Source organism: Porcisia hertigi, chromosome 25, assembly GCF_017918235.1.
Source record: "Porcisia hertigi strain C119 chromosome 25, whole genome shotgun sequence".
In the NCBI taxonomy this organism is placed as follows: domain Eukaryota; phylum Euglenozoa; class Kinetoplastea; order Trypanosomatida; family Trypanosomatidae; genus Porcisia; species Porcisia hertigi.
Genome location: NC_090584.1, coordinates 407,666 through 432,995, shown reverse-complemented (window position 1 = coordinate 432,995; position 25,330 = coordinate 407,666). Strand labels below are relative to the sequence as shown.

Here is a 25,330-nt window from a genome sequence, read left to right as displayed (position 1 = left end):
CGCTAATATCGTTGGCGTTTTCATCGCTGTTAGGCCTCGCCCCCTCCCTCCTCTCCCTCCTCTCTCTCCTCCCCCCAAATACTCTGTGATGATGGGTACGCATCAGGTTTAATTGCACCTCTGAATTCCAGGTTGTCTTTTCCTGCATCTGTCTTTCTTCCGGTTCACTTCGATGACCGGAACGGGGTTGATGACAAGAAAATGTCGGAGATGTTTTTGGATCTCGTTACTAGAGGGTCTGTGCATCGCTTGCGCCTCCTTGTGGCTCCGACACACGCACATACACACGCACACACACAAAAAAGGGGGAATTCTCCTTTTTCACCATTCGGGTACGCTTAACGGTAAGAGGATTGGTGGTGAGGCATGGACGTGTCGTGTTCCCTACATTTATATATATGTAAATGCCTGTATATATTTTTTTTAGCACGTTTTTTTTGTCTAGTCTCGACGTCACGGTGCGTTGATGATTGATTTTTTTTTTCCTTTGATGTGTTTTCGATATATATCAAGAGAGAGGAGATGAAGGTTTGGCGGCGCTGGTCTACACACACATAGGGATAGAGGATAAGCGTCAGGAAGAAGCGCCACCAACTCTTCTATTATGGTGATGTCATGTTTCTTGGCTCCATTGTTGTTGCGCAGAGACCGAGGGGGGGGGGTTGGCTTTGAGTGCATGGTAAAAGATCTCGAAAGCGCACCCTGAAGCTCCGCGCTGACTGTTCGCCAAAAGGGGGGAGGGGATAGTCGGGCAACACGGACGATTTTTTCCCTTGACACACAGGCGGCAGTGGTACATACCCCTTTCCGCGGCGAGCGTGGACAGCCTGAAGGTCTCGTACACTTCCCTTGCTTTTCTCTGTTTTTGTAGCTATCAATGGCCCCCTTCCCCCTCCCAAAGACACACACACACACCCATACATATATATATATATATATATGCACACACACACACACACGTCTATATGTTTGCATGTATAACTCGATATAATCCCTATTCCCCCCCCCCCTGTGCGCAAGTGACCTTTATGTGCGATGGATTTCTGTAATGGGCGTTCCTTGACGAGACAGATACACACTTGTTCCCCGTATGATCCCATTAGGGGCCACGCATCTGTGTGTGTGTGTGTTTTTTCTCTCGCCACATGGCATTGTTTTCCGTAGTCAGCTCATACATGCCCGCATGGCCACCATGCGCTGTGTGCTCCCCCTTTTTTCCCCAGTTTCTTGCGTAGGTGTGCCAGTAGGTCCACTACCCTCTATGAACTCTGCCCTCATCTCCGCTTTACCCCTCTACCCCCCTTCATTACACACACACACACACATACTTTCCAGGTGCACGTGAACCCCACAAGAACCGTCACACGCGCCCACAATACTCCCATACATTCATACCAACGGGGACGCTCTACGCGGCAGAGGACTCCCGTCATACGAGAGGTGGTCTTGGAGAGGTGCGTGGGAGGTCTGCAGAGACTGATGCCAGCTACTTTCACGACCGTTGACCAGTCTACAAAGCAGACGCGCGTATATATGCATACATATATACGTATGCACACACAGGTACATGCACTCAAGCCGCTCCATCTCCCCTCCCCCCACATATACATATATATATATATATATATATATATATATATATACATATATATACCTCTTTTATACGTACGTATAAAATAGACACATACGCGCACCTACTCCCACTTGGGCATTCGTTGTTATTGCTCAACTTGGATATCGTAGACACCCCCCCACATACATACATACATAATACGCACACATACATACACAGATACACACGCACAGACCTCCTTGCAAATCCGCGTCTTGTCGTATCCGTTCCTTTAAAGGGCGCGCGTACGTTGTGCGTCTTTACGCGAATACTTCTGAGATAATGGAGGCAGAGGAAAGCAATGAAGAGGGGCAGCAGGTCCTGTCACCGACTGGCATGGACTCATCTGCGACATCACAGACCATGGAGAACGGCGCTGCAGCCCTGACGGTGTTGCTCACCACAGTCGCTACCCCACATGGGTCAAATGACGACGACGACGGTGGCAATAAAACACCGAGCTGGTCGACACTCTCGTCCCATTCGGTGTCGCAAAGCAGTTCCATCGCCAGCAGCAGTCTCTCCTTTTTCTCGAAAAGCGCGACTCCTCGACAGTGTGAGGATGGAGGGAGATCAGAACGCGACGACGCAAGCAGCATTGCATCGTTGGTACCCACCCCAGAAAAGCAGCCACGGGCTTCTTTATTTTCATCGCCAACTGCGACGGGCAAAGGTGACACTCCTGATTCCACGGCTCTCATTACGAGCCAGGCTCCCTCCACCGGGCCGGGGGCACCTCTACCACTTCCTCCCACGTCTGCCACAGTGAAGCTGCGTGTGACGTTGACCGCTGACGCCCGCTCCCTTGGTAGTTCCTCAGGCACCGACGCCCACATTCACCAGCACCCGCTCGCCTTGTCCACCACATCGCAGTTGGCTGCCAGCACTCCCGTGGCGCCCAAGGTGGTAGTCTCTACGCATTCGGTCGATGAGATGACTAATCAGAGCTCTGCACCCGTCGCTGCGCTAGCGCCACCCCTGGCGCGTGTAGCCTCAGCTGTGGACGATTATGGCGGCGGCGGCAGCGGAGAAGACGCTCGTGAAATCGATGGAGGTGAGGATGATGGGAGCAGTTTATTAGGCGCATCAGATCGTGGCAACGGCGTTGAGCGTGCAGGCGCAGGGGTGGAGGCCCCAGAGAAAGTTGAAGAGGACCCCGGCTCTCCGAAGGGGGACTTCTCCGCAGTGTCGACTGGCGTAGAGCTGTCGCGGCCACATACCCGTGCGAATGAGGAGGAGAGGCGTAGCAAAGAGCCCTCAAATCTACCCCGTGATTCCCCTCCCGCGCTGTTCTCCCCCCCGGACCGCCTTCGTTGCGAGTCGTCGGAGGGGCAGCCTCCCAGTATCGGGCGCTTGGGCGGCACTAGTGACACAGGCCGCGGCAGGATCGAGGATGAGACGATCTCCAATGATGTGGAGGAGATGTGGGGTGGTCAATACCCCCCACACCTCCGTTCTACTCAACGCAGTGGAGCAACTTCCGAGGGGGACAAGAGGCAAGACGAAGCGACGGCGGCAGAGTGCCGCGAGGTGGGCGAGCACCTCGGGCGCCTCGGACATACCAGCGCTCACTCACATCGTCAAGAGATCCGAGATTCAGACAGGGAGGAGAATTCTCGAATGTCCCCGCGGCCCGCAGTTGCGAGTGTCTCGCATGGAGGTCATGCGGTACCTATGCGTGGTACATTTTCACAGTTTGCCGCTTCGCTCGGTGCGAAGTCGACCTCCGCTGTGAGTGTTGCTTCCCCCACGTCTACTCACAGACATCGGGCCAGCGTGAGACGGAGTACGCCAGCGTCTTCACTCATCGTGATGGATCCACCGGTGCGCATTTACACGGTGGATGTCCCGTCTACGCCGTTGAGTCTACCGCCTCCCTCCCTTGTCTCAGCCTCCCACGACGGAGACGCCGCCGGCGAGGAGGCCAGGGGGGATGGGCAACAGACAGAGATCGCGCTTCGCAGCTCGTCACCCATTGATCGCAATCAAAGTTTAAGGTGGCCTTCAGCAGATGGCTGGCCAGACGTGATCTTTCCGTCCAGCGAGGATGAAAACGAGAACGCTGCAGCCCCCAAAGACGAAGGATTGCGGCCATCCACGCAGGCGCAGCAGCAGAGGGGACAGACAAAGAGCACACTGGCAAAGGATCATGTAGAGGGCAAGACGACAGTTGTCGTTAGCGCTACCGGGGACGTGGGTCAGTCGCTGTCGTTGCCGCCCGTCGCGCACACGCGCGAGGCTTCCGCCGCTGCCGGTGCAACCCCGCCTCTGCAGACCGGGAAGCACCCGGGGTCCATGCGTACAGAAGCGCTTCCGTCCACCTTCTCCAGACCTCCTCCATCGACTCTGGTTGTGAAGGCGACTCGTGGTGGGACTTCTCCCACCGTGAGGGCGTCAACCGCGGAAGCCGCGGCGATCTCGACAGCGGTTTCACCCCCACTTGTGCACCCCACTTCTCTCGGCTCATCACCTCCTGTGCCAGCAGCGCTGCTCCCTCGGAAAATGTTGCCATCACAACGCCAGTCACTGTCGTTGCGGTCGTCGTCGTCGTCGTCTCCTCGTCCTCCTCCACGACAAACTCCTCCAGCACCGTTGTCCATCATGAAAAATACGGAAGTGGCGAGTGACCTCTCAGGTGTTCATCAAACCTCACTAGGCACCGTTGGGGCAGGCAGGATACCCACACCACCGTCTTTATTAGTTGACACACTCGAGCGATGGAGCACCACTGGAGGCGCGGTGGCCACCCGTGATGGCCACGACGCGCGGCGTGCTGGGGTAGGGTCTACTTTAGCGGTTACCGTAGAGCCGCAGGCTACTCCGATCGTGCCACCCTCCTCGCCCACCCTGCCATTACCTCTCCTGCCTCTCGAGACTGCGAATGCAGCAGCCGCCGGCCGAGCTTGCGACTCCTCTCCTTTATGCACCAGCTTGTTCACACCTATGGAGAGGGCTGTCGGCGGCCTCGATTATGTGAAGAGAGTAGGCAGTTCAGGGACGCTGAGGAGCTTCACGGCGAGACACCAACGCTTTTCGGTTAGTGGCATGCCCGGCAGCGTGATCTCTGAGCAGACGCCGCTGTTTATGGCACAATTTGAGGCTCGCCGAGTATCGTCCCAGGGTTTCGGCGGACACGACAGTAACACGGTGATCTCTAATAACAACAGTGAAAGGCAGGAGGGCGCGGAAGCGTGGCGGTCGTACGCTGACTCAAGTCGCTACGATGAGTACAGCGACAGAGGCAGGTCGTACTCGTACAGCTACTCGTATAGCAGTGGGAGACCCACCGACAGCATGGCGCAGGGCTCCTGTTCCTCTGCCACTGTTGCGGCGCCACAGTCACGTGACAAGAGGGTGGGGGCAGCAGCAGCAGCAACAGCAGCAGTGGGTGCGCCGGAAGCTTCGTCCATAGAGCTCATTCGACTAACAGCTTACGAGGAGGTAACTCCTGTTGTTGGTGGCGGAGGCAACAAGCTGAGATGGCTGCATTGCGGCCGCAGGAGGAGGGTGACGGGTGGCGAGCGGACAACTCGCACAGAAGTGCGCACCGTGAGCGACCCAGTAGAGGACCACAAGAGAGGTAGTTTCATGGAGCTCTCTCACATGCCCGCTGGGCGACCCACGGGAGTATCGGAGCCTGAGGGCAGCGTGAATTCACCAGCTGTGACGACTCAGGATGAGCGAACACACAGCACCGCTGGCAGCGGAGACCATGTTGGGGGGTGGAGGGGAGGGGGGCCCGGTGGTGACAGAGCCGGTGGCGCAATAGAAAGTGACACCAGCGGTATTCCCCGGGAGGTCGGGAGCGTGACGGAGATCCCGAGCAACATTGACGAGTATGTCGGTGAGAGTGCTCACGAAAGCGTGGGCGAGAGCGCAAAAGATGTCACTTCTCGAAGCAGCATGAGGGGCACCGCAGGCGGCGAGGCGCGCCGGGATGAGGCCACAGAAACTTCGTCTCTGCTTCACGACAGAAGTGGGGAGGCGGACGGGGGGGGCCCCATCGGTGCGTCAGAGGCTGAAGGGTCTGTGTCCCCCCCTGTTGCCGCCGAGGCCAAGGATCACCGTGACGGCGCTGATGGACGACGGGTCAGTGGGGGAGGCGGAGAGGGAGAAGGGAATGAGAGCACAGGGGCCACTATCTCTATTGCACTTGATCCGCCGATGGGACACCCGATGCACTCCGAAGCGCCACCTCGACTCTGTTCGTGGGACTCAGAGCCGCCGTGTGCCGAGCGCACTGATTGTTCACCTAAGGCGCAGGTGGCGGAGAAAATGAAGGCCAAATACGATGAGGAGGCTATCGCTGCTGATGAGGCCGCGGAGAGGATCTTCCGCCAAGTAGTGCATGAGCTCACGGTGCACCCACCTCGGCAGTGCGTCTTTATTGGGGTGCACGGACTGCGGCACTGGTGCTCACTGATGTTTTGCGCGCAGGGGGAGCCCAGACAGGGTTCGGCAAAACGTGCCACAGCTGCGCTCTCCGACGAGCTGCACGACGCGCGGGACGGCAATGCTCAGTCAAGCGCCCCACTCATGGAAGACCCGAGGTGGATTGACGTGCGACTCGCCTTGTACACACACGACGGCGTCGACGAGCGTCTGATGGCGGCTGGCTCCGTTTTCACCCTGCCGTCGAACCTGGCAGCGCTGCAACGCTGCGTGGGATGCAGCGGCGGCGGTGCGGCTGTCGAATGCGTCTCTGCATGCGGCTACGGGCGTGACAGCTGGTCTGACTTGCTCGTGTTTCAGGTACCAGAGGTTACGTCTGAAGGCGTCGCCGGAGGTGGGCAACAGACAAAGGGTCGCGCGCACGCCAGCATCGTGGCCACCACAGCAGAGGAGACGGGAGAGTACAGCGACGGCCGCAGTGGAAACGCTGGCTGGGCCGCACCGAGTAATCAAGCCTCGGAATGGGGCGCGGAGGGAGGCAGTCTTCTTTATTCCCTTAACTGTCGAGGAGCCTTGTATGTGAAGCTTGAGCAGCACGCGGAGCGCTGGGTACCCATCACCGATGGATATGGGCGTGCTGCGACGATGGCGACAGCCCCCGTGGCGTTTTCTCTGGGGATGCACATGCCCTCATCCGTCCCCGATGCGCAGCAGACCGTGGCTACAGCCGTTCCCGCAGAGGCTAGACCGGTGGATCTCGCGACCTTGTCCCAACCTGATGAGGAGGATGCCAGCCAGTCTAGCACGGAATGCCAGACAGAGCCATCATCGTCCTCATCCTTGGCAGTGGCGGCAGTGTCGCCTCCTTGCCTCGCTGGCGAGACAAAGGAAGCTCGTGGCAGCACGCACCATCCCACTTTGGACGCAGCAGACGTGGAGGATGTGCACGTTCTAGCAGCGCCTGTCGGTGGCGTCGATGGTGGACCTGCCGAGCCAACACGGGAGCGGCTCGAAGAGTACTGGAGACCCTTGGCTATTTCCCCCCCATTGTTACCAGCGGACTTGTGCCAGCTCCAGTCGGATCAACCATCGCTGGTGACAAGGCTGGAGACAACGGGAGAGGCAGCGTTGGCAGCTGCTGCGTGCGTTGAGCAGCCCTTGCCGCTGCTCCCGTGTCATCTGCGCTGGGCGCAGGAGCCGCAGCCCTCCTCTGCCGCCGCGTCGGAGTCTGCGCCATTTGAGCCATCTCCGAATGAGACACTGTCGTCATGGGCGGCGCTCGGGTCCGCGATAAAGGAGTACGAGCGTGTGTGCCGCTGCACCTCTACCGGTGGTGTGTCGGCTGAGACGCTCAGCAACTTTCAGAGCGGCACCGCTGTCAATAACACAACGCCTCGGCCACTGACGGTGCTCTGGAACACAATCTCGTCGCCACTGGCGGAGGAACATACGGGGCTGCAAGGTGCGCGGGGAGTGCACCTGATTGCTGGTCCTCTGCAGTGCTGCTGTGGTGGGGGACTGTCGCCACCGGCGTGTGTGATGGAGACACCGACGGTGTGCTCCGTGGTGGTGCGGTGTGCCGCCGCCATTCTCGTCGCTCACGGGGCGGCCGATGTGCCGGATTGTCGCTATTGCCCACCCACATCGGTTTCCGTGACTGGTGGCTGTGATGGTGTGTTGGTCGAGCGTGTCGCCACTGCAGGTGGCGACGACACGCACGGCACACCCCCAGTCGCGCACCGCGCTCCTGTCATGCAATACGACAACCTGCAGTTCCACGCAGTCCTCACACGCAGCACAGCTTCATCGCTTCTCTTCACTGTCCACGGCGTCGCATCGCCAGCCAAAGTGTTCGGCTTTGCCGTGTGGACGCCATTCGATACCACCTCTCTGGCGCATGTGCAAAGCGACAGTTGCCGTCACAGTGGAGATGCCGGTGTTGGTGGCGGCTTGACAGATATGTGGCTGCCTCTTTTCGCCCCGGCCAGAGCTGATGCAGCACCACCAGCGGTTGCATCGATGCAGCAGCAGGGGGCTTCATTACCTGGCACCCAACCTGCCGTACCGTCCCACCTCAGCATGAACCAGGTCCACGGCACAACTGGCTTGCTCTTGGTTGGCTGGCTGCACTGCGACGTAGAGGTCATGCTTCTGTCGTCGCCAGCCGAGGCGATGGCACACCAGCTGTGGAACGGGCCGAAGCGCAGCCTCTCCTCCCTCGCTCTGGCGGCGGCGGGAGAGGCAGAGCGAGGGAGGAGAGGCTGCATGGGGCGTGGTATTCATATGGATGACGGCAGCTTAGTAGACCTTAGCGTGGTGAGGGTAGTCGGTCTGCGGCCCTTGGCCACGCAGTTTGGCATGTCACTTTCACCCAGACCCCTGCGCTGGGACGATCCTTCGACCTGGGGAAACGACACCACCTGTGCCTGTGTGTACTGCGAAGTGGTGGCCTTGCGGCAAGGGCCGCAACAAGGAGCCCGTCACCCAGCCCCACGGTCTGTGCCACATGCAACTGGGGCCTCCGCGGCGCCAGGGTCTCTCGGCTGGGGCGATAGCCCAGGATCTGCGATGCACTCTGGCCTCGGTGTCATGGGATTCGCTTCAGGGCCGAATGGTCAGGGGCGGGGTGTGCGCCGAACTCCACTGAGTAGCAGCAGTCGAGAACAGGGCAAGGAAAGAATCGCTTACGGCACCAGGACAGGGTCCAGCTTGACAGGGACGGCAACCAATGCAGTGCTGCCCGTCACCACCCCTGTTCTCCACACCAATCATCCCTCTTGGCAGCATACGTTTCGCGTCGGTTTGGCATCGCTTTCCAGTCTCCACCTTCGCGTCTTCGACGTTTGCCAGCACCTTTCGGATGGCAACAGTAGTGGCACTGACACGACGGCCGACAAGGCAGGGAACGGCCACATGAAGGCACAGCGCACCAGGACACCAGGAAGAGGGGCGACACTGCTTGGCACCGCAACAGTGTCGCACTGGCTGCTGCGAAGACTCTTGAATGGCCCCTGCGGTGAGGGGTGCACTTGGCTACCGCTTCTGTGGAGCCCCAGAACAGCTTCAAAGTCAGTGGCCGCCTTGGCGGCAGCCCCGGGCAAGCCTCACCTTCGGCAGCGGCTCTCTCCCGCGGTGTGTAACGGCTTTGTGCTGATTGGGTGGCGCCGCCTGCCTCAAACCCCGGCCATCTCGCGGTCGCTACGCACGAGAGAGTCGGGATCATGGTACGCCTCAGTGACGCGTCGGTTGCACCACATCAGTGCGTGCCAACCGACGGGGTCAGCGATACCCGCACGTTCCTCTCTCGTGATGACACCTAGGCGTCTGCAAGAGACTTCGCCGTGCTGGTATCGGCCTCGCATCCCACCCAGCACTAAAGCGGACAGCGTGACAGCGGTCGCCTCGCCGTATTCGTGCCCTCAACTGCAGACCGGCCGTGACGTTGCGCCATGGCTACAAATCTCCCATGTACGGCTGCAGTGGGTCTGGCTGCAGCATTTCCTTTTTATGCATGGCGGTCAAGCGCGGCTGTCGCTGTTTTCCCCTACTGCGCAGGGTGAGACACGCTTGTTGACACAGTACTTGTTGGTCCCGTTGTGCGAGTTGGCGAAACCGTCGGTGAAGGGTGTTTGTAGCGGTCGGTCATCGCGTGTGCACTCACGACGGAGGCGTGACGCCACTGGTGTCTACGGTACGGTGCTCCCCGCTGCGTCATTGTGTGGCGCTTTTCCTTCATCAAATGCGACAGCATTGACAGAGGCCGTCCTGTGTCTCCCGGCCAGCCCGTCCGTCGAGGTGCAGTTGTGGTGGTACCCGCATGACAGTGTCGGCATCCCAGCCAGTGGTGGCTCCAATACTCCGCCCCGTCTCATAGGTCGTGGCGAGTGGCGCTTCCCCCCAGATGGTGCGGATACGGGGGTGCAAGGGTTGCTCGCAAAGACAGAGAAAGAGGCGTTTGGCTGGGTGACAAGTGCGCAGCCAACCCCGATGAGTGAGGCGGGGCTCGTTGGTCCGGGTGACAGAGAAGAAGGCAAGTCGACGGTGGGACTGGCACCGCTGCCAATAGCTCTCAGCAGCAGCTTTTTCACTCCTCACGAGGCAGACTTGCACGTGGCGCCAGTGTACAGCACTGGTCTCCCGCAGTTCATGGAGGGCGGCGTGCTGACGTGGCGCCTCATGTCCCTTCCTCGACTGGCGTGCGATAACTGGGGTGAGGGGCATTCTGGGAGTGCATCCCCGACGCCACTCGAGTCGGTAGCCCGGGTGACTGAGCCGCACGGAGTACTTCACCATCCGTCGCAATCCTCCTCTGCTGCGAGGCCATCCTCCACTTGGGTGCTGCCAGATATAGGCACGCCGACAACAGTCCACATCGAGGTTTGCAACATCATCAACTTTGACCCCACAGATGGTCCATGCACCAACGCTGCGCAAGCCACTACAGCCTTCCAAGTCGCGGTGAGTGGCACGCCGTGCGACGGCTCTTCGCCCGAGGGAGCGTCCGAAGCCTCAACCGCGGTGAATGAGGTAAGATGCTGGCTAAACCCCAGCGAGACTCCCCCACCCGACGCCCCACGCCTGCCATGTGTCTTCTTTCCAGTCTCCGATTCCACTTTGCATGGGACGGATGCCGGGGGCAACACGGGTGGTGTCCAGCAGCAAATGCATCAACTGCCAAACTTCCAGACATCGTGGGGGCGGAAGGCGCCGCTGCAGCAGTCGCAAGCAAATGCGTCAGGGCTCGATTGCAAAGGGGATGCGGCGTGCAGCGTCATGCAGGGCGCTACGGTCTCTCGCCCTTTACGAGCGGAGATCCAGTGGCCACCACGTCGATTTGGCTGGGTAAGCGACGCCCCGCCCTCCCTCTCTCTATGGTTGATGTCACCTGCGACGTTTTCCAGAGGCACCGGCACAGCAGACATCACAGCTGGGCCGGCGACTGGGGCGAATGAGCGCGTCTGGGGAGCCGTTCGATTGCCGAGGATGGATGCCTTCACGAAGACTTCGGGAGTGGTGTGGTTGCCGCTCTTCCAGAGTTACGCCGCACCAGCCCCGGTCGCTGTCGTGCTCGGCTCTGCTGCCACTACAGAAGACGTGATAGGGAAGAGCAGTGGTGGCGGCGACACCGCTGAGCAGTTGGGCAAAACCTTGCCATTGACACCGTCATCAACCACGGGGAGGGAGGAGAGCGGTGTTACGGCGGCACATCCGCCGTGTGCAGCGGTTGTGGTGAAGCATATCGGCTTTGCTGCGATCCGGTACGCGCACAACATGCAGAGGCGCTCGGCTGTGGCGGCCACGACCGGCATCACCACACCCAGCGCCGTCACGCCACGTGTCTTGTTGGTGCGCGTAGGGCGATTGCGTCAACGATTTCCTGCGTGCGCTGCTGGTCGCCCGGCTCCCTCGTCGTCGTCGTTCTCCTCCTCCCCACCTGTGCCTTTCGAGTCACACACACCACCGTCTGGTGCCGCGCTCAGTCATTGCGCCACGGCGGGGATAGCTGTTGCCACTGCCAAGAACAGCACCGCATTTGCTGCCGCGGTGACTGACGTTCTCTCGACCGACACCAGTGGCGGCACACACGTTCTTTTGGGCCTCGGGGCGTACCAGGTGTCGATAAAAGTGCCAGACACTGGCAATGGCCGGGATGGGAGGAGTCAGACGAGTGTCACCGGCCGCGTCGCTGTGTTCCCGCTTCCACAACGTGACGCCGGCGCTGAGCGCTCACACGAGTTGCGTGTTCAGGCGCGTGTGGGTACTTCTTCACAATTGGCCACCAAGACGATGTGCCTCAATCTCGACGGCGACGAAGAGACTCCAGGGGAGGCCCAATGGGTGCCGCTCGTCGTACGCCGGCTCTACCATCACAATGCGCACGGTGCTGGATACAGCGACCAAGGCGAGAGTGTGGTGTCTGAGATCCTCCTGCAATGGCGAGTCGTGGACTTCGACACCGCTGCTGTTGCGCCGCGGTTGGGCTTCTCTCCGGTGTCTTTGCAGCGACTTGTGCGAGAGTATGTCGGTGGGGCCACCGGCACTTCCTGCACCTACGCTGTTTTCTCAACACAGCCTGCAGCAGCTCAGCTGAACCGGAGTCCGCCAAGACACACTAGCGCTGAGGTTCAGAGACGGGCGCCCTGCTCGGAGTCTTCAGAAAGGAGACCAAGGGAACAGGACACACTCACTGCCGAGATGGTGTCATTAGGGCTCTCGCGCGTGCTCCGCATGATTTGTCCCCAGCGCCCGCACTGCGTGTACTTGATACTGGACCAGCTGTGCCTGCAGTGCACTGCGCGTCAGCGGATGGTGTGGACGGCACTGCAGCAAGAAACGGCGGCGTTGTCGCAGGAGGTGTTGGCGGACGGTCGACAGGACAGCGCCGCCTCAGCGCCAATTCCACTGCGGTTGGAGGTGCAGCTAAGATGGCCTGCCGAGTGGGGTGCAGTGTGGCATCGCACTGCGCTCGGTTCACCGCGGCTCCTGCCAAAAACAGCCGAGCCGGGCGTCGCTCCCAGCCTTTTTCCTGCGGCCGCCTCTTCAGGAGCAGCAGCAGGCGCGGACGCTCTTAGCGTGTGGATCGACAGTGGAGAGGGCATCTTTGTGGAGCGCGGCACTCTCACTGCTTCTGCTGACGACGAGTCTTCGGCCGGTGTGTCGGGGGAGCGGCTCCTCTCTTGTGCGTCTTTTACACCGCTGTGCTTGGTTTTGCCGTCCGCGCAGGACATTGAGCGTGTACTCGGGGAACAGGGGCTGGCGGCGCGCTTCAGCCTCACTTTTGCACTTTTTGCGGCTCTTCAGCGGCGGGGTGATGATGCATCTCTCCTGGAAAGGGTCTCGGACGTGTGTGTCGGCACTGGTCGAACGCCCGTGGTGTTCCCCCGATCGGCGCAGTTCGGCCTCACATCACTGTTACCACGCCCCAGAAGCAGAAGCAGCAGCAGCAGCAGCACTTGCGTGGGGGCGCTCGCGAACGCCACAGACGCGGATGCGAAGGGCGGTGCTGCGCCAATACCGGCGTTTCTGTCTTGGCGCGCACGAGTGACAGAGTCTCTGCCGGTGCCCCCGAAGGCATCATCACGATTTTGCGTCTCGCCCAAAGCGAAGAGTCCCGAAATCGGCGGCGACATGTCTGCCGCGGCCGATGGATCACGGCGCAGAGGGCATATGTCGCTGCGTTTGTTCTCTTCGTCAACCAGTTCTTCTGCTGAGGACGAAGCGATCAAGAGCGACGGGGGCGCCGAGCCTACAGGATACACCGCCGCCCCACTGATGCCGCGCACACCTGCGTTGGCGCGCGTCACTGTCACGCGTATTGAGTTATGCGGGGTCGATGTCAGCCTCGCCCATGGGGCGGAGCAACGTCATCGCCGCCCACTTCTACCTGCGACGGTGACAGTGGCAGCGGCACCTACACACGAGAGAGGTGGCGCAGCCACTGCAACATTGCCTGTGCACCAGCTGCTCCCTCGTCTTTGCCCTCTTCATCCCACCGTGCCGTCTATATCCATGCCGGCCGCGGCAACACCGTCGCTGTCCATGGAGCGGGTGAGCCCAGCGCCATCACCCCTACCACACGTACCGCTGCAGCAGCAGCGGTACATGTGGAGCACCGATGTTTCCCTTCTTGCCCCTGCGTCGCAGCTGATCTTTTGTGTCAGCGTACCTGATGCTGTGCTGCGTTCAGCGCGCGTTGAAGAGGCATGGCTACCGCCAAGAAGCCCCGTGAGCGAATCCGAGCAGAATGACACAGGCGCGCTGAGCGTGGACGCGCACTGGCAATCGCGGCATACCAGTCCGGTGGATGTGGTGGGCAAGGCGGCGTGGGAGTTGGACCTTGGGCTTCGCATGGAAACTGCACGACCGTCTGGTGGTGACGGTGAGCGCGCCGCAGCAACCCAGACGGCCGATGGTACGCGTGATGTTGTGCTGGAGGTGGAGAGTCTCGGGCGCGGTCACTGGCTCGGTCGCCTCTGGGCCCGTGTAGACGTCACCTTCGCTGACCAGCTAATGCGCAACGCAGCCTCCGTCTTCTTCAACTCTCGCATGACTCTCAGCGTGCGAAACTGCCGAGGTTTCATCGTCGGCGACGTGCGGCTCACCTACCGTGTGGAGGAGACGTACGCGCGGCTGCGTGAGCGGGCAGCGCTGCTGTGTAAGCAACGCGGTAGGGTGCCACGGCGACTACGCGAGCAAATGCAGGAGATACGCCACATTCGACGTCAGTTGCGGCAAGAGCAGGGGCTGCGGCGCAACAAGGTGCTTACGAGCCCTAGCGCCTCGTCCACGGCGGGGGTTGTGCGACTGACGTTGGCGTCAGGGGAGGACAATGTGGGTGCTTTGTCGACATTCGCATCGAAGCCGTTTGCGCTACCCACAGCGACGGATCTTGTCCATCCAGAGCGCGGGGTGGCGAGATCGTCGTCGTCTCCGCATGCACCTTTGCTGTGCGTATCGCGCGACGTTTCGATCGCGCGGCGGACAGAAGATGTGACGGCAACCGCGCAGCTGGAGCTTTGTCAGGCGTCGAGCGGCGTTGTGGTTGCTGCTGGGCAGATGACATTGCCTCTGTACCCCACGCAAGCGTCATGGCGCGAAGACGCACGTCAGTCGCCTGCATCGACGGTCACTTCTCCGCTATCAATTCGTGTTTCCCTCGATCCCTGCACGGTAGCCGAAGCACGCGCCCCGTGCATTCACCCGCTAACCCCGTCAGCTGGTGCGGTAGACGTCACCGCTACGTGGTCTGTATCGCCCGCGCGGGGCGACACATGGCTGACCTGCATTTACGTGAAACGGACAGCGGGCTGCGAGGGTGAGACCAAGTTGCATCGGCGGCTGCTGTTACGTTGGGTCTACTGTTTCGAGGCGTCTGCGTACCCGGAGACGGAGCACGCGGTCGACATGCCTCTGAGCTTGAAGCCGTCCTCGATCGTCAGTGATCACGACGGGAAAGGCGTGCGGTGCCGGCGCGGCTGTCGTCACATGGTCAGCGACGCTCCGGTACATTGGTCGGGGAGAGCAATGCAGCTGCCGCGAATCGGCGCGGTTGGCGCGACAATCAAGCGCGTTGAGCTTCTCGAGGTCACCCCGATCTCCTGCGCTGAGCTTGTCAGTAGAGGGGAGGAGGCGGCGGCACAGCAGTCCCTGCCTCGTTGCAGCCCGTCCACACAGGATGCCTGCGTGATAACTCAGCTCGGGAAGCATGTGTGGTCTGTAGCGGATGAGCTGTCCTTTGAGAGGAAGCGTCTCCAGTCACAGGACTCAGGCGAAGACGCACTCTTGTGGCTGACCTGCGAGGGCGCCCCTGCTGCCGGTGGTCAGCGCACTACACTTGTCTACGAGGTACTCCTGGGCCTCTACACGAGCAGTTCTTTAGCGAGGCGTGCTGCACAGCTTCTGGAACAGCTGGGACTGCCAGCGACAGACGTGGAGAAGCCTCTTGCGCGATCCGAATCTGCAGGCCTGCGCCAGCATTTGCATCCGTGTGCTGGCGCCAAGGCACTGCTTGCGTGCGATCCTACGCGCGTTGACAAGGCTTTTGACTCGTCGTCACCGTTGTCAGTGGCGAATTCGCGTTTTCAAGTCTCGCCGAGATCAGCCAGCGGCGGCGGCGGCAGCGACGGCGGTCTTGTGATGAGGACGCTGACCTTCAGTTGCGGCCACTCCCCACCACTCCCCACTCCAGAGTTAGGGCAGGTACAGGCAGTGACGTGCCGCGTCGTGGCTGTACGGCGCCAAGGCGGCCGCGATGCAGCGGTCAAACCTCACCAACATCCCAAGTGCGAGTGTGAAAAAGGAGCAGCCGACTGTGCCAAGTCATCGATCGTAGTGCTCGATGCGGGTATGGCAACGTCGCTGCTACAGGAGCGGCGAGCTCCTGAGGACTTGCCACACATCACGACAGTCTCAGCTCCTTTTAGCTCTACACAGCTCACCGCTGTGTGGTCGCCAACGGCGGGGTCGTCACACTCGACAGTGGCGGCGCCATGTGCTGCAGCCGTGTCACAGAGGTCCGATACGCACCACCGCGCACCGGAGGGGCGTTCGCCGAAGGTGGGGGCCGGGCTGCTGCGCGTGGTTCTGCCACTGGCGCAACCGCAACAGGTACTCGCACCCACCGGCGACGAGGGGGCGGGTGATGTTGCTAGTGACAGCCGCGTGGAGATGACAACAAGGTTGGAGGAGAAGCAGTTTCGCATTGAAGTGGCGGTGCGAGGCCGCCCTTGGGGCACCAGTGCCGATGAGACGGAGGTCACGGCACGCTACGTCTCCGTTCCTTTTTGCGCATCGGATATCTTGGGTAGTTCCCAGCGCCATTGTGGGTGCGGCGGTGTTGCCAGCGACTCAGAAAGGAAGGTTGCTGTGGCTGGTGGTGGCAATCCGCTGTGCATATCGTCCGCACGTTGGTTGTCAAGGTTGACGATGCACCTTGCGCCGACGCCTGCGGCTGAAGAGGCGTCGAATAGAGCTACTCGTGAAGGAGGCGGAGAGGGGCGGAGGGCCGGGCCGGTTGCGCCTCAGCTGTCCCCGACAGCAGTCATGGAGGTGACGTGGTCGTTGGACACCCTCAGTCTCCTGCAAACCCGTGCTTGTGCTGCTGGTGTGGTGTGGGCCTCCGTGAAGTGCGATCACTGCAGCACCCACCGCAACAGAGGTCACTGTGTTGCGTACCCCCAAGTTCCCGGCGGCTCGTTCGCCCGCACGACGGATGTCACCGACGACGGCGACGCCGATGGCGACGCTGACGACGCGAGCAGTGGCGAAGTGGAGATGCGACAGATGGAGGCGTACTCGGCCTGGTCAGAATTTTTAGTTGCCCAGAAAAGCGTAGAGGAGACGCGGATGTCGCAAGCGGGACTGCAGCGCTGGCGCTGTGCAATTGTTGGAATTGAGGTAACGGGTCTCGAGTTGCCGTCGTGGCGGTGTACCGGACTCGACTCAGAGGACGACGTTTACGATGCGGGTCAGCATGCGTCACTCCTCGCCCAGCTTGTGTTACCGCTTGGAACGCAAAGCACTGCGGTTGATGGCGTGGATGCGGGGAGGGAACTGGAGCAGGGCAGCGGTACAACGGGGCATCATCGTCGACGTCGGAGACGCAACAAGAGTGGCCTCGTCGTCGGTGTGGCTCGCACCACTGTGACTCGCATAGATCGCAGTGAGCGTTTGAATACAGATGCTGTGCCGACTTCAGGTGGGGATGGTTTTGTGAGGGATGGCGCGAGCGGTACGCGATCGGTGGCCACCGCCACCCTGAGCATCACCAGTCCTCGGCCACGGCGCCATCGCTACACTGCCACCTTTAACCCGCTGTCGTGGTCCATGGCTGTGACGGACATGATTGACCAGGCCACCGCCGCCGCCGCCGCAGAGCATGGCGAGAAGAAGCAAACAGCAACAGCGGCAATCGGCGAAGCCCCCGCTGCGGGTCTCACCGTGTGGCACCTACTCGCTCTCCCGCCTGGTTCATCGTCTTCCGCCAGTAATCGCATCGGCGACCACCAAGGCGCATCACAGACCACCATGCGGATGGTCTATGGCCTTGGTGCCACGCAGCTCGCCCGCCTCCTTGGCGAAGGCGCATTGTACCTCGTTCAGATTCTAACGCGCTGGTGTAGGGACGCCTACACGACTGAGGAGAGGGACGCACTGCTGAGGGCTGCTGCCTTGTACCCTACACAATGGATGCCGCTGACGCCTGCCACACCGACCGTAGTTGGCGCCCAATGTGACGCCTACGTGCGCTTCAAGTATGCCTACAGCTACCACGGGCCTGTGCTGTCAGTGCCGAAGAGTCTTGCGACGATGCCACCTCCCCCCATCTCAGCACCACCTGGCCTCGATGACGCTGTCTTCTGTGCGCAGCTTGATCGCGTGCAGCTCACATACACGAGTACGGGAGACACGGAGGCAAATGCGCTCACTGCAGAGCCCTATCGCCACACTGGTACAAGTGCCGCCGCCGCATGGATAAGTCGCTTGACACTGGTGATGCGAGCTTGTGTCACTACGGAGAACGATATAGACGGCACTTTAGTTCACTCTCGCGAGGTGGCGCGGTGGTGCACGCGACTGGCTCCGATGCCATGCGGCAGTGCGCCACCCACCATTGAAGCGACGAGGGAGAGCGACACAGTCGCTCCGGCTGCGCCGGTAGCCTCTTCGGCAAATCCACTGCCCGTGCAACTGCGGACAGCGCCAGCGCCAGCGCCAGTGGCAGTGCCAGCGCTGACGTCTATTCCTATACCCCTCGCCGTCCCCATGCCAGCGACCATTCCGCCATCTGAGAACGAAGGCACAGGCGATGGAGATCGCCAGCGCGTCGCCGCTGCCGCTGCCCCGTCATTGGTGGCTGAGGTAGTTCCTCTTTTACCCACGACTCGGTCATTTTGCTGGCAGTCGCCGATGCAGCCGGAGGCGATGAGGAGCTGTGATGTGGCTCAGCTGTCCACTGCCGTGCCGGTTGCTAATGCCACGGAGACGACCACCACCACGTCGGTAGAGATGGTCTTGCTATTGCCAGACGGAGAGGCGGAGGGGGATGTCATGGCTTCTGTAGGCAACCAGGAACGAATCGCTGTAGACGGCGACGGCGCCTTCGCCGGGACCGTGGTAGGTCGCGGACGGGTTCGCCTGGGCTCCTCAAACTCGAGTGGGGTAGTCTGGGACGTGGTAGAGGGCCGAGCGGAGAGCGGGTGGCGGCTTGGCGCACCTCTTTCTGTGCGGCTGCCTGTGATCACAGAGGCTGCACTGTCCCGAATGGGATGCGATGCGTCCACCTGCGCGATCCCACAGGGAGAGGGGGGAAGAGACGAATCCTCGTCTTACACCTTGCTCTTGGATTTGCTTGTCTTCAGGGCACCGAGCATGGCCCAGGTAGCAGCGTTGCAGGCTTTGAGGTCCGCGCGCGATGAACGTCGTCGCCGCAGCTTGTCTCTTCTGCAGTGCACGGAGAAGACCCTAGTCGCACTAGCCACAGCTGGCCACCACCATTATGAGGAGGTGATGGATCGCAGCAAGGCTGCCTGCGCCCTCACCGCTGTACAACCATGGGCAACGCTGAGCTCGCTCTCCCAGAAGTGGATGCCGCGAACTCCGTATCAGCTTCTGCGCGTTCCACCGATTGTGCTCCGCGTGGACACGTTCGCCGTGTTCGATGGTATCCCTGCGTCACCAGCACGGTGCGTTCCCATCCCATCTGCAAGCGGCAAAACCGAGAATGGCCCTATGTGGCCCTCTCAAACGTTGTGGACGATACCACAAAGGCGAGTGATGCGGCAGAGTAGTAGCCACAAAGTCGCAGAGGACGCTGCATGCCCCAGCCAAGCTTCCAGCGAGAGTCGCCCTGCCGACGGCACGTGCGACGGTGTCGTGTCTGTTGAAATGCAGGCGTGGCTTGTTGACGAGCGAACCGGTGAGGTTCGAGCTCCTGTTTGGACTTTGCTTTCCAACGGTCCACCAGCGCTGCGCGGTGGTGGGGATTCTACACGCATTACTCCGCAACCACTTTCGTTGGCTTCGCACCCCCACGCCGGCCGCGCTCTCTTGCGAGATGTGCAGCGCCTCCGACTGGACTGGCGCTCTGGCGGCGGGGGCGCTTCCCAGGAGAGCGTAGACACGCTCTCGGTGTTGGCGGGTCTTGTAGGCTGTGCATCTGTCTCCTATGTGGCGGCCAACGGCGCGGCGTGCTTGTGGGTGAGCGGTGGCCTGCGCCGCTGCTTTGGAGAAGATTTCCTCCACAGTTCTCACGTTGTCCCGAGGGCGCAGGGCACTGATGTCATGTGTAGCTCTGACCGCCGAACTATGAGGCCTTCGCCGCCGTTGCTGCGATCAACCGCTCACCACACAAGTGCGGGCCGCCGGCGCTTCCAGCCGCCCCCCTCGACGCCTGCTTCGATGGTGACCACAAAGGCTTTTTCACCTTCCTCACCGAGACATAACTCGTGTGCAGATTCCTGCAGGTTCGATTACACTCTTGATGGATGGCGTTTCCTCAGTTGTTCAGCGACTGGACAGGCAACGACACCCGTGTGGCGCTGGGAGGCGCATGACTCCCTCACGAGATCCTCCTGCACCGCGTCTCCAAATCTGCGCTCTGCCCCAAGACTGTTTCACAGCGCTACACTGGTGGGGGACAGGATTTGGCTGCTTGGTGGATGGTCATCTCAAGCGGGGGCGACAACACTGCCCTCGCTGCTCGCGAGGCTTGCGGAGCACCGACGGTGCAAAGTGTATGGAGTTACGGCCCACGACAGCGACAGCAATGTCTCGAGCGGCCGCCTCTCGGCAGCAGCTTTGGCTGGGTGGTCACCCCAGTCTCCTGACACCTGTGCACTCAGCGGGCACGGCGACATAGACAACACACCGCCTTCCACCTTCCTGCGCTGGTGTGAGGGGGTGCAGTCCGTTCAGTGTCTCGACGACGGCTCCCCAGCACCGCCGGTCGATGTGCCTTTGCCGTTTTCACCGCAGAGGAACTGCGTGGACCAGGCAGGCGCGGAAAACCGGCGTCTTGACACGTCGCCCCGCATCGCCTGCCACGTGGCGGTAGCCTGCGGAGATCGATGGGTGGCTGTGTTTGGAGGGCTGATGCCCCCCAGCGAGACCGACGATGGCGCACCTGTTACGACGTCAGCTGTGCACGTCTACGACACCGTTCAGGGGACATGGTCTGCACAATTCGACTCAAACACTGGAGACGGGCAGGAGGAGTGGCCGATGGCGCGCTACGGCCATTGTGTGACCCCCGTGCCCGGCACCGGTTGCGTGCAGCAGCCCCGCAGTTACTTCATCTTTGGAGGGGCAGCAACAACACCGTCGTGTCGCTCACACCCAGTGCCGCCAGAGCAGCTTCTGTGGATTTGGACACCTGTTCCAGACGCCGGCCGCCCTGGCAGCGTCTGCGCCGTCCAAGATGTCTCCGTGCACAGCACCTGGCGACGCGTGCAGCTGCCCCCTGGGCTTCCAGTCCCGCTTACCTGTCGTTTTTTGTCGCAGCTGCACGCCTACTCCGCCGTGGAGGTGGCGACCGCCATATGCGGGACTGCAGAACCTCTCAAGGACGGGACGACGCAGCCGTGTGACCCTGGTCTGATATCCATGGTACTCTGTGTCGCTGGTGGCATGACAGCGTCGTTAGCGCCGGCGCAGCCCAATGCACCGGCGGCTGCATCAGGCGCGTACCGCGCTTTCTGCGAGTGCGTCGAGCCCTGGTTTGCGCATCCAGCCCCGGATGTGGTATCCGTATTACTGACGTGTGTCTGTGAGCATCAGCGATCAGTTGCTGCCGGTAGGGAAGTGTAGGGTATGTTGAAGCACACACACACACACACACACACACACACACACACAGGCACGCATGGATGCTGTGCGAGATCGTCGGCTTTGTGGGTCTCAATGTAAGTAACTCAGGGTTTGTACCCTTCCCCCCCCCTCCCCCCTTCCATCAGCTTTAGAGCCAGCAATGGTGTCGGTTCAGCCAACCCCTATTAGAGACGACGCCCTCCCCCCCCCCCCTCACCACAAAAAAAAGGGGATGGGTGGGGGTGGGGGGGGGCGAGTCACGGAGTCACAACAAACGCCACCGTGCGGTAAGTGAAATACAATCTGACTCCCCCCCCTCCCTGCACTGCCCTGCTGGTCTTCTCCAGCTTCCCTTTCATTGACCACATCGCCGTATTGTTCACCCGGAGTGTGCGTGTACGTTTGTGTCTTTCTTACATCCGGGCGCGAGGAGCTGCGATGATGTGCTTCGCTACCGAAGGAAATCCCGAGTAGAGGCATAGGTCCACAAACACGCTCGCTCAAGAGGCTCACGTTGCTGTCATTGCCCCCCCACTTCTTTCACCACCATCCACGGTCTTCATTTTCTTCTATCGTGTTATGCCCCCTTTTAGCATGTTGTCTCACTGTATTCTCACACGCCAACGTATACAACCGTGCGTAGGGGTTGTCTTGTGGCCATAGAGTCCGGCTAGACGACCTTCATTTAAACATATCCCATACCCCAGCTCTCCCACAAACAAGACGCACTTGGTCACATCGAACGTGTGTTGCGTGCCGTGTGTACAGCGACGACGACAACGCCTAGGTAGCGTGGTAGATTCCTTGCCGACCATTTCACTTGCATTACCAATTCCTGCATTTGTTTTCTTTCCACACCAACTCGGTCAACACCACAACGCTCTCTGGGCGGGTTTGGGGTGTTTTGTCTTCGCCTCCTCCTCCCACACAGCAGTTCACACACACACACACACACATACACATAAACGGATATAAATATATATATATATCTTCTAGTCTTTCCGGAGAGGGCTGTAAATATGGTCTCTGGTAGGCGCGCGCTAAGGGTGGCGATTGCGTTGCTTCTGCTGGCGTGGGTGGCGGCCCTCGTTGCGGAGGTGCCAGTGGCCACGATCGGTGCTGCAGATCCGAAAAAAGAGGACGCCAAAGCTGTCGATGCGTTGCTACGGCTGCCGGAGGACGACTTCTACGCTGTGCTCGGTCTCGGTGAAACACGCGAGGATGCCACCGAGCGCGATATCAAGAATGCCTTTCGGCGACTTTCAAAAAAGTATCATCCTGATGTGGCCACCGGCGATCAGGATGCATACCGCCTTGTGTACCAGCGGGTCCAGCGCGCGTACGAGGTCCTCGGTGACCGCCGCAAGCGCAAGGTCTACGATATCCTCGGCATCGACGGTGTCCAAAAGGTGGAGCAGCCGCAGCAGCAGCAGCAGCATATGAATCCCTTTTTCGCCTTTTTCGGAGGCGCCCAAATGGCCAACGCGGAACGCGGCGAGGACATGGAGTTGTTGATGGTCGTGTCACTCGAGGACATGTACCGCGGAGCAGGCCACACATCCAGGTTCGCTAGGCGCAAGATCTGCCGTGGGTGCAAGGGGACCGGGGCACGCAGCAGCGAGGACGTGGTCAAGTGCCCTCACTGCCAGGGCCACGGCCGCTCTGTGCAGCGGGTGCAGATCGCACCTGGTTTTGTACAGCAGATAGAGCAGGTCTGCCCACATTGTCGGGGAAAGGGTACGCACGTGGCACACGTGTGCCCGATGTGCCGTGGAAAGATGGTTCTCTCTGGAGAGGCGGTGCTTAGCGTGGACATCGAGGAAGGCCTGCCCGAGGGTCACGTGCTGACGTATGAGCTGGAGGCGCACCAGACTCCCGGCCAGGTTCCCGGTGACGTGTTGTTGACGGTAGTGAGTGCCCCACACCCTCTCTTCAGTCGCAATGGCGAGGACCTCCACGCAAACGTTAGCATCTCGCTGAAGGAAGCGTTGTTGGGCTTCAAAAAGACTCTCACGCACCTTGATGGGCACGAGGTGGTGCTTGTCAGGGACGGTGTAACGCAGTACGCCCAGCGGGTACGCATCGTAGGGGAGGGTATGCCGCGACACCACGTGCCATCCGAACGAGGTGACCTCTACATCACCTACAACGTAGTGCTGCCGGCTGCGTTGTCAGAGGAGCAGCGTGCGGTCTTCCAGGAGCACTTTGAGTAGCTTGTCTGGGCTTTGTGTGTGTGTGTGTGTGTGTGAGGAGCGGGTGTGGATGATGTGCCTTCATGTTGTGTGTGTGTGTGTGTAGGGGGGATGCCAAGGTATTAGGGGGTGGGTGCAGGTTCCATGCATCCATTTGACCAGCGGCGTGCGGTGCGTTCTGTGAGGTTCTCCATTCTTTTGATCCCCCCAATACACCGCTGCTGTCCTTCACATTTGTTGTGTCGCTCTATGACCGCCTCTGATGTGTTTTTGCCGAGCGCTGCCCCGCCTTGTCCCCCCCCCCCCCCAATCGGCTGCGTTGCTCGTTCCTGAAGTTGTGATGACTGCCTCTCTGTGTGTGGTTGCACCACCGCCTCTGTCGTCGTCGTCGTTGTCTGGGAATGGGTTGACGTGTGGAGAGTCTCGAGATGCACACTCTCTACGCGCATGCGCAAGTAGATCCCCCCTTTTTTTCCTTCTTTCATTCCTGGGCTTTGTTTGTGCTAGGTTGTACGTCACCTTTGTGTGTATACTCAACTTTTGTTGTTTTTATTTCGTTACGTGTGCGTTGTGCGTAGCGCCCTTCATGCCGTTCTGCCGTGTTAGAGAGAGAGAGCGGAGGTGAAGATGTGGCCGTGTAGTGCTTTGTGCTTCCCCTCCCCCACCGCCACCACTGCACCCCGTGTGTAGATTTTATTTACGGATGACCACTCACTTTGAGGCCGTGGCCGTTTATGTGCGTGGGTGGGTCTGTTTGGGGAGTGGGGTCGGTGGAGGCGAAGCCTGCAACTGCACGTGGAGGGTGAGAGGGAGCGTTCATTGTGTTCTCAGACGCCGAGCGGCATTGTGTCAGGTGTACGTCAGCGACAATAGTTTCTTTCGCTTCTCCATTCGCCATACTTGGTGCCACCGCTGTTTTTCTGTCTATTCTCGCTCTCTCCCCTCCTCTCCAGACGTAGTTGGCACCTCCACAGGTGACTCCAGAATGGAGATCCGCGGGTGCGGATGTGTGAGAGCAATAGATCATGAAAAAAAGGGGGCACTGTTGGCTGTGTCGAGGTGGGTGGTGGGGGGCGGGGACACAACGGATGCATTGCACGGTACGAATCCCCCCCCACACACACACACACACGCACACACAGCTTGAGTTTAGTGGCAGCGGCGGTGAATCACGGATTAACAATAAAATGAAAAAGGGAGGCTACGAAAGACGAGCACAAGAGCACCACGGAGACGGACACTGAGGTCCGGGGGAATGACCAGTCCCGAAGAAGGAAGCTATGGTGGGTTTCGGGTGATTAGCGCACAAGTGCAGCACTGACAAATGCATGCGTGCCCACGGTTCCTCATCACGAAGCGTCAGCTGCGTCGTCGCTAGTTTGTTCTCCGCCCCTTCTCCCCAAAGCCGACTGTGGCAACATCATCTCCATTCACTCATCCACCCCGCAACTCACTTTTTCTATATTTTTCTTTTACGGGGGACCACTTCAATTTGGCATCATCACCTACATTCGTGATTTTTTTCTTTGTTGGGGGGGGGGCTCTCTCCGGATGACAACACCCGTCAATCTTCGTCCCCTCACCCTCTTTGCCCACTCACCCATCCTCTCCACTTGTTACATCACCTGCCAGCTGTGTCCACACTCGCTAGCCCCGCTTCACAAGTCTCCCTGCCCCTTCGTAACCTGTGTATTCACTCGCTCACCTGCCCTACACCCTCTACTAGAATTCAATCTGCGCTCTGTTGTTGGGCTTTTTGCTCCTTCGGCTCCCCTCATTTTTTCAGCATTTGTTTCTCTTTCTTCTTTCTTTCTCTACGCGCGCGTGC

General features: G+C 60.2%; 2 protein-coding genes across 2 annotated transcripts; both read left to right on the top strand.

Annotated features, from left to right (window-relative positions):
* Positions 1–6,682: 6,682 nt before the first annotated feature.
* JKF63_04612 (uncharacterized protein) lies at positions 6,683–21,310 on the top strand (the record flags this gene model as incomplete). The annotated part of the gene is made up of 1 exon (XM_067900594.1): positions 6,683–21,310. One exon carries the CDS (start codon positions 6,683–6,685, stop codon positions 21,308–21,310), a length of 14,628 nt encoding a protein of 4,875 aa, XP_067756615.1.
* A 1,019-nt stretch (positions 21,311–22,329) lies between these two features.
* JKF63_04611 (uncharacterized protein) lies at positions 22,330–23,523 on the top strand (the record flags this gene model as incomplete). The annotated part of the gene is made up of 1 exon (XM_067900593.1): positions 22,330–23,523. The coding sequence occupies one exon, from the start codon at positions 22,330–22,332 to the stop codon at positions 23,521–23,523; it is 1,194 nt and encodes a 397-aa protein (XP_067756614.1).
* Positions 23,524–25,330: the final 1,807 nt, after the last annotated feature.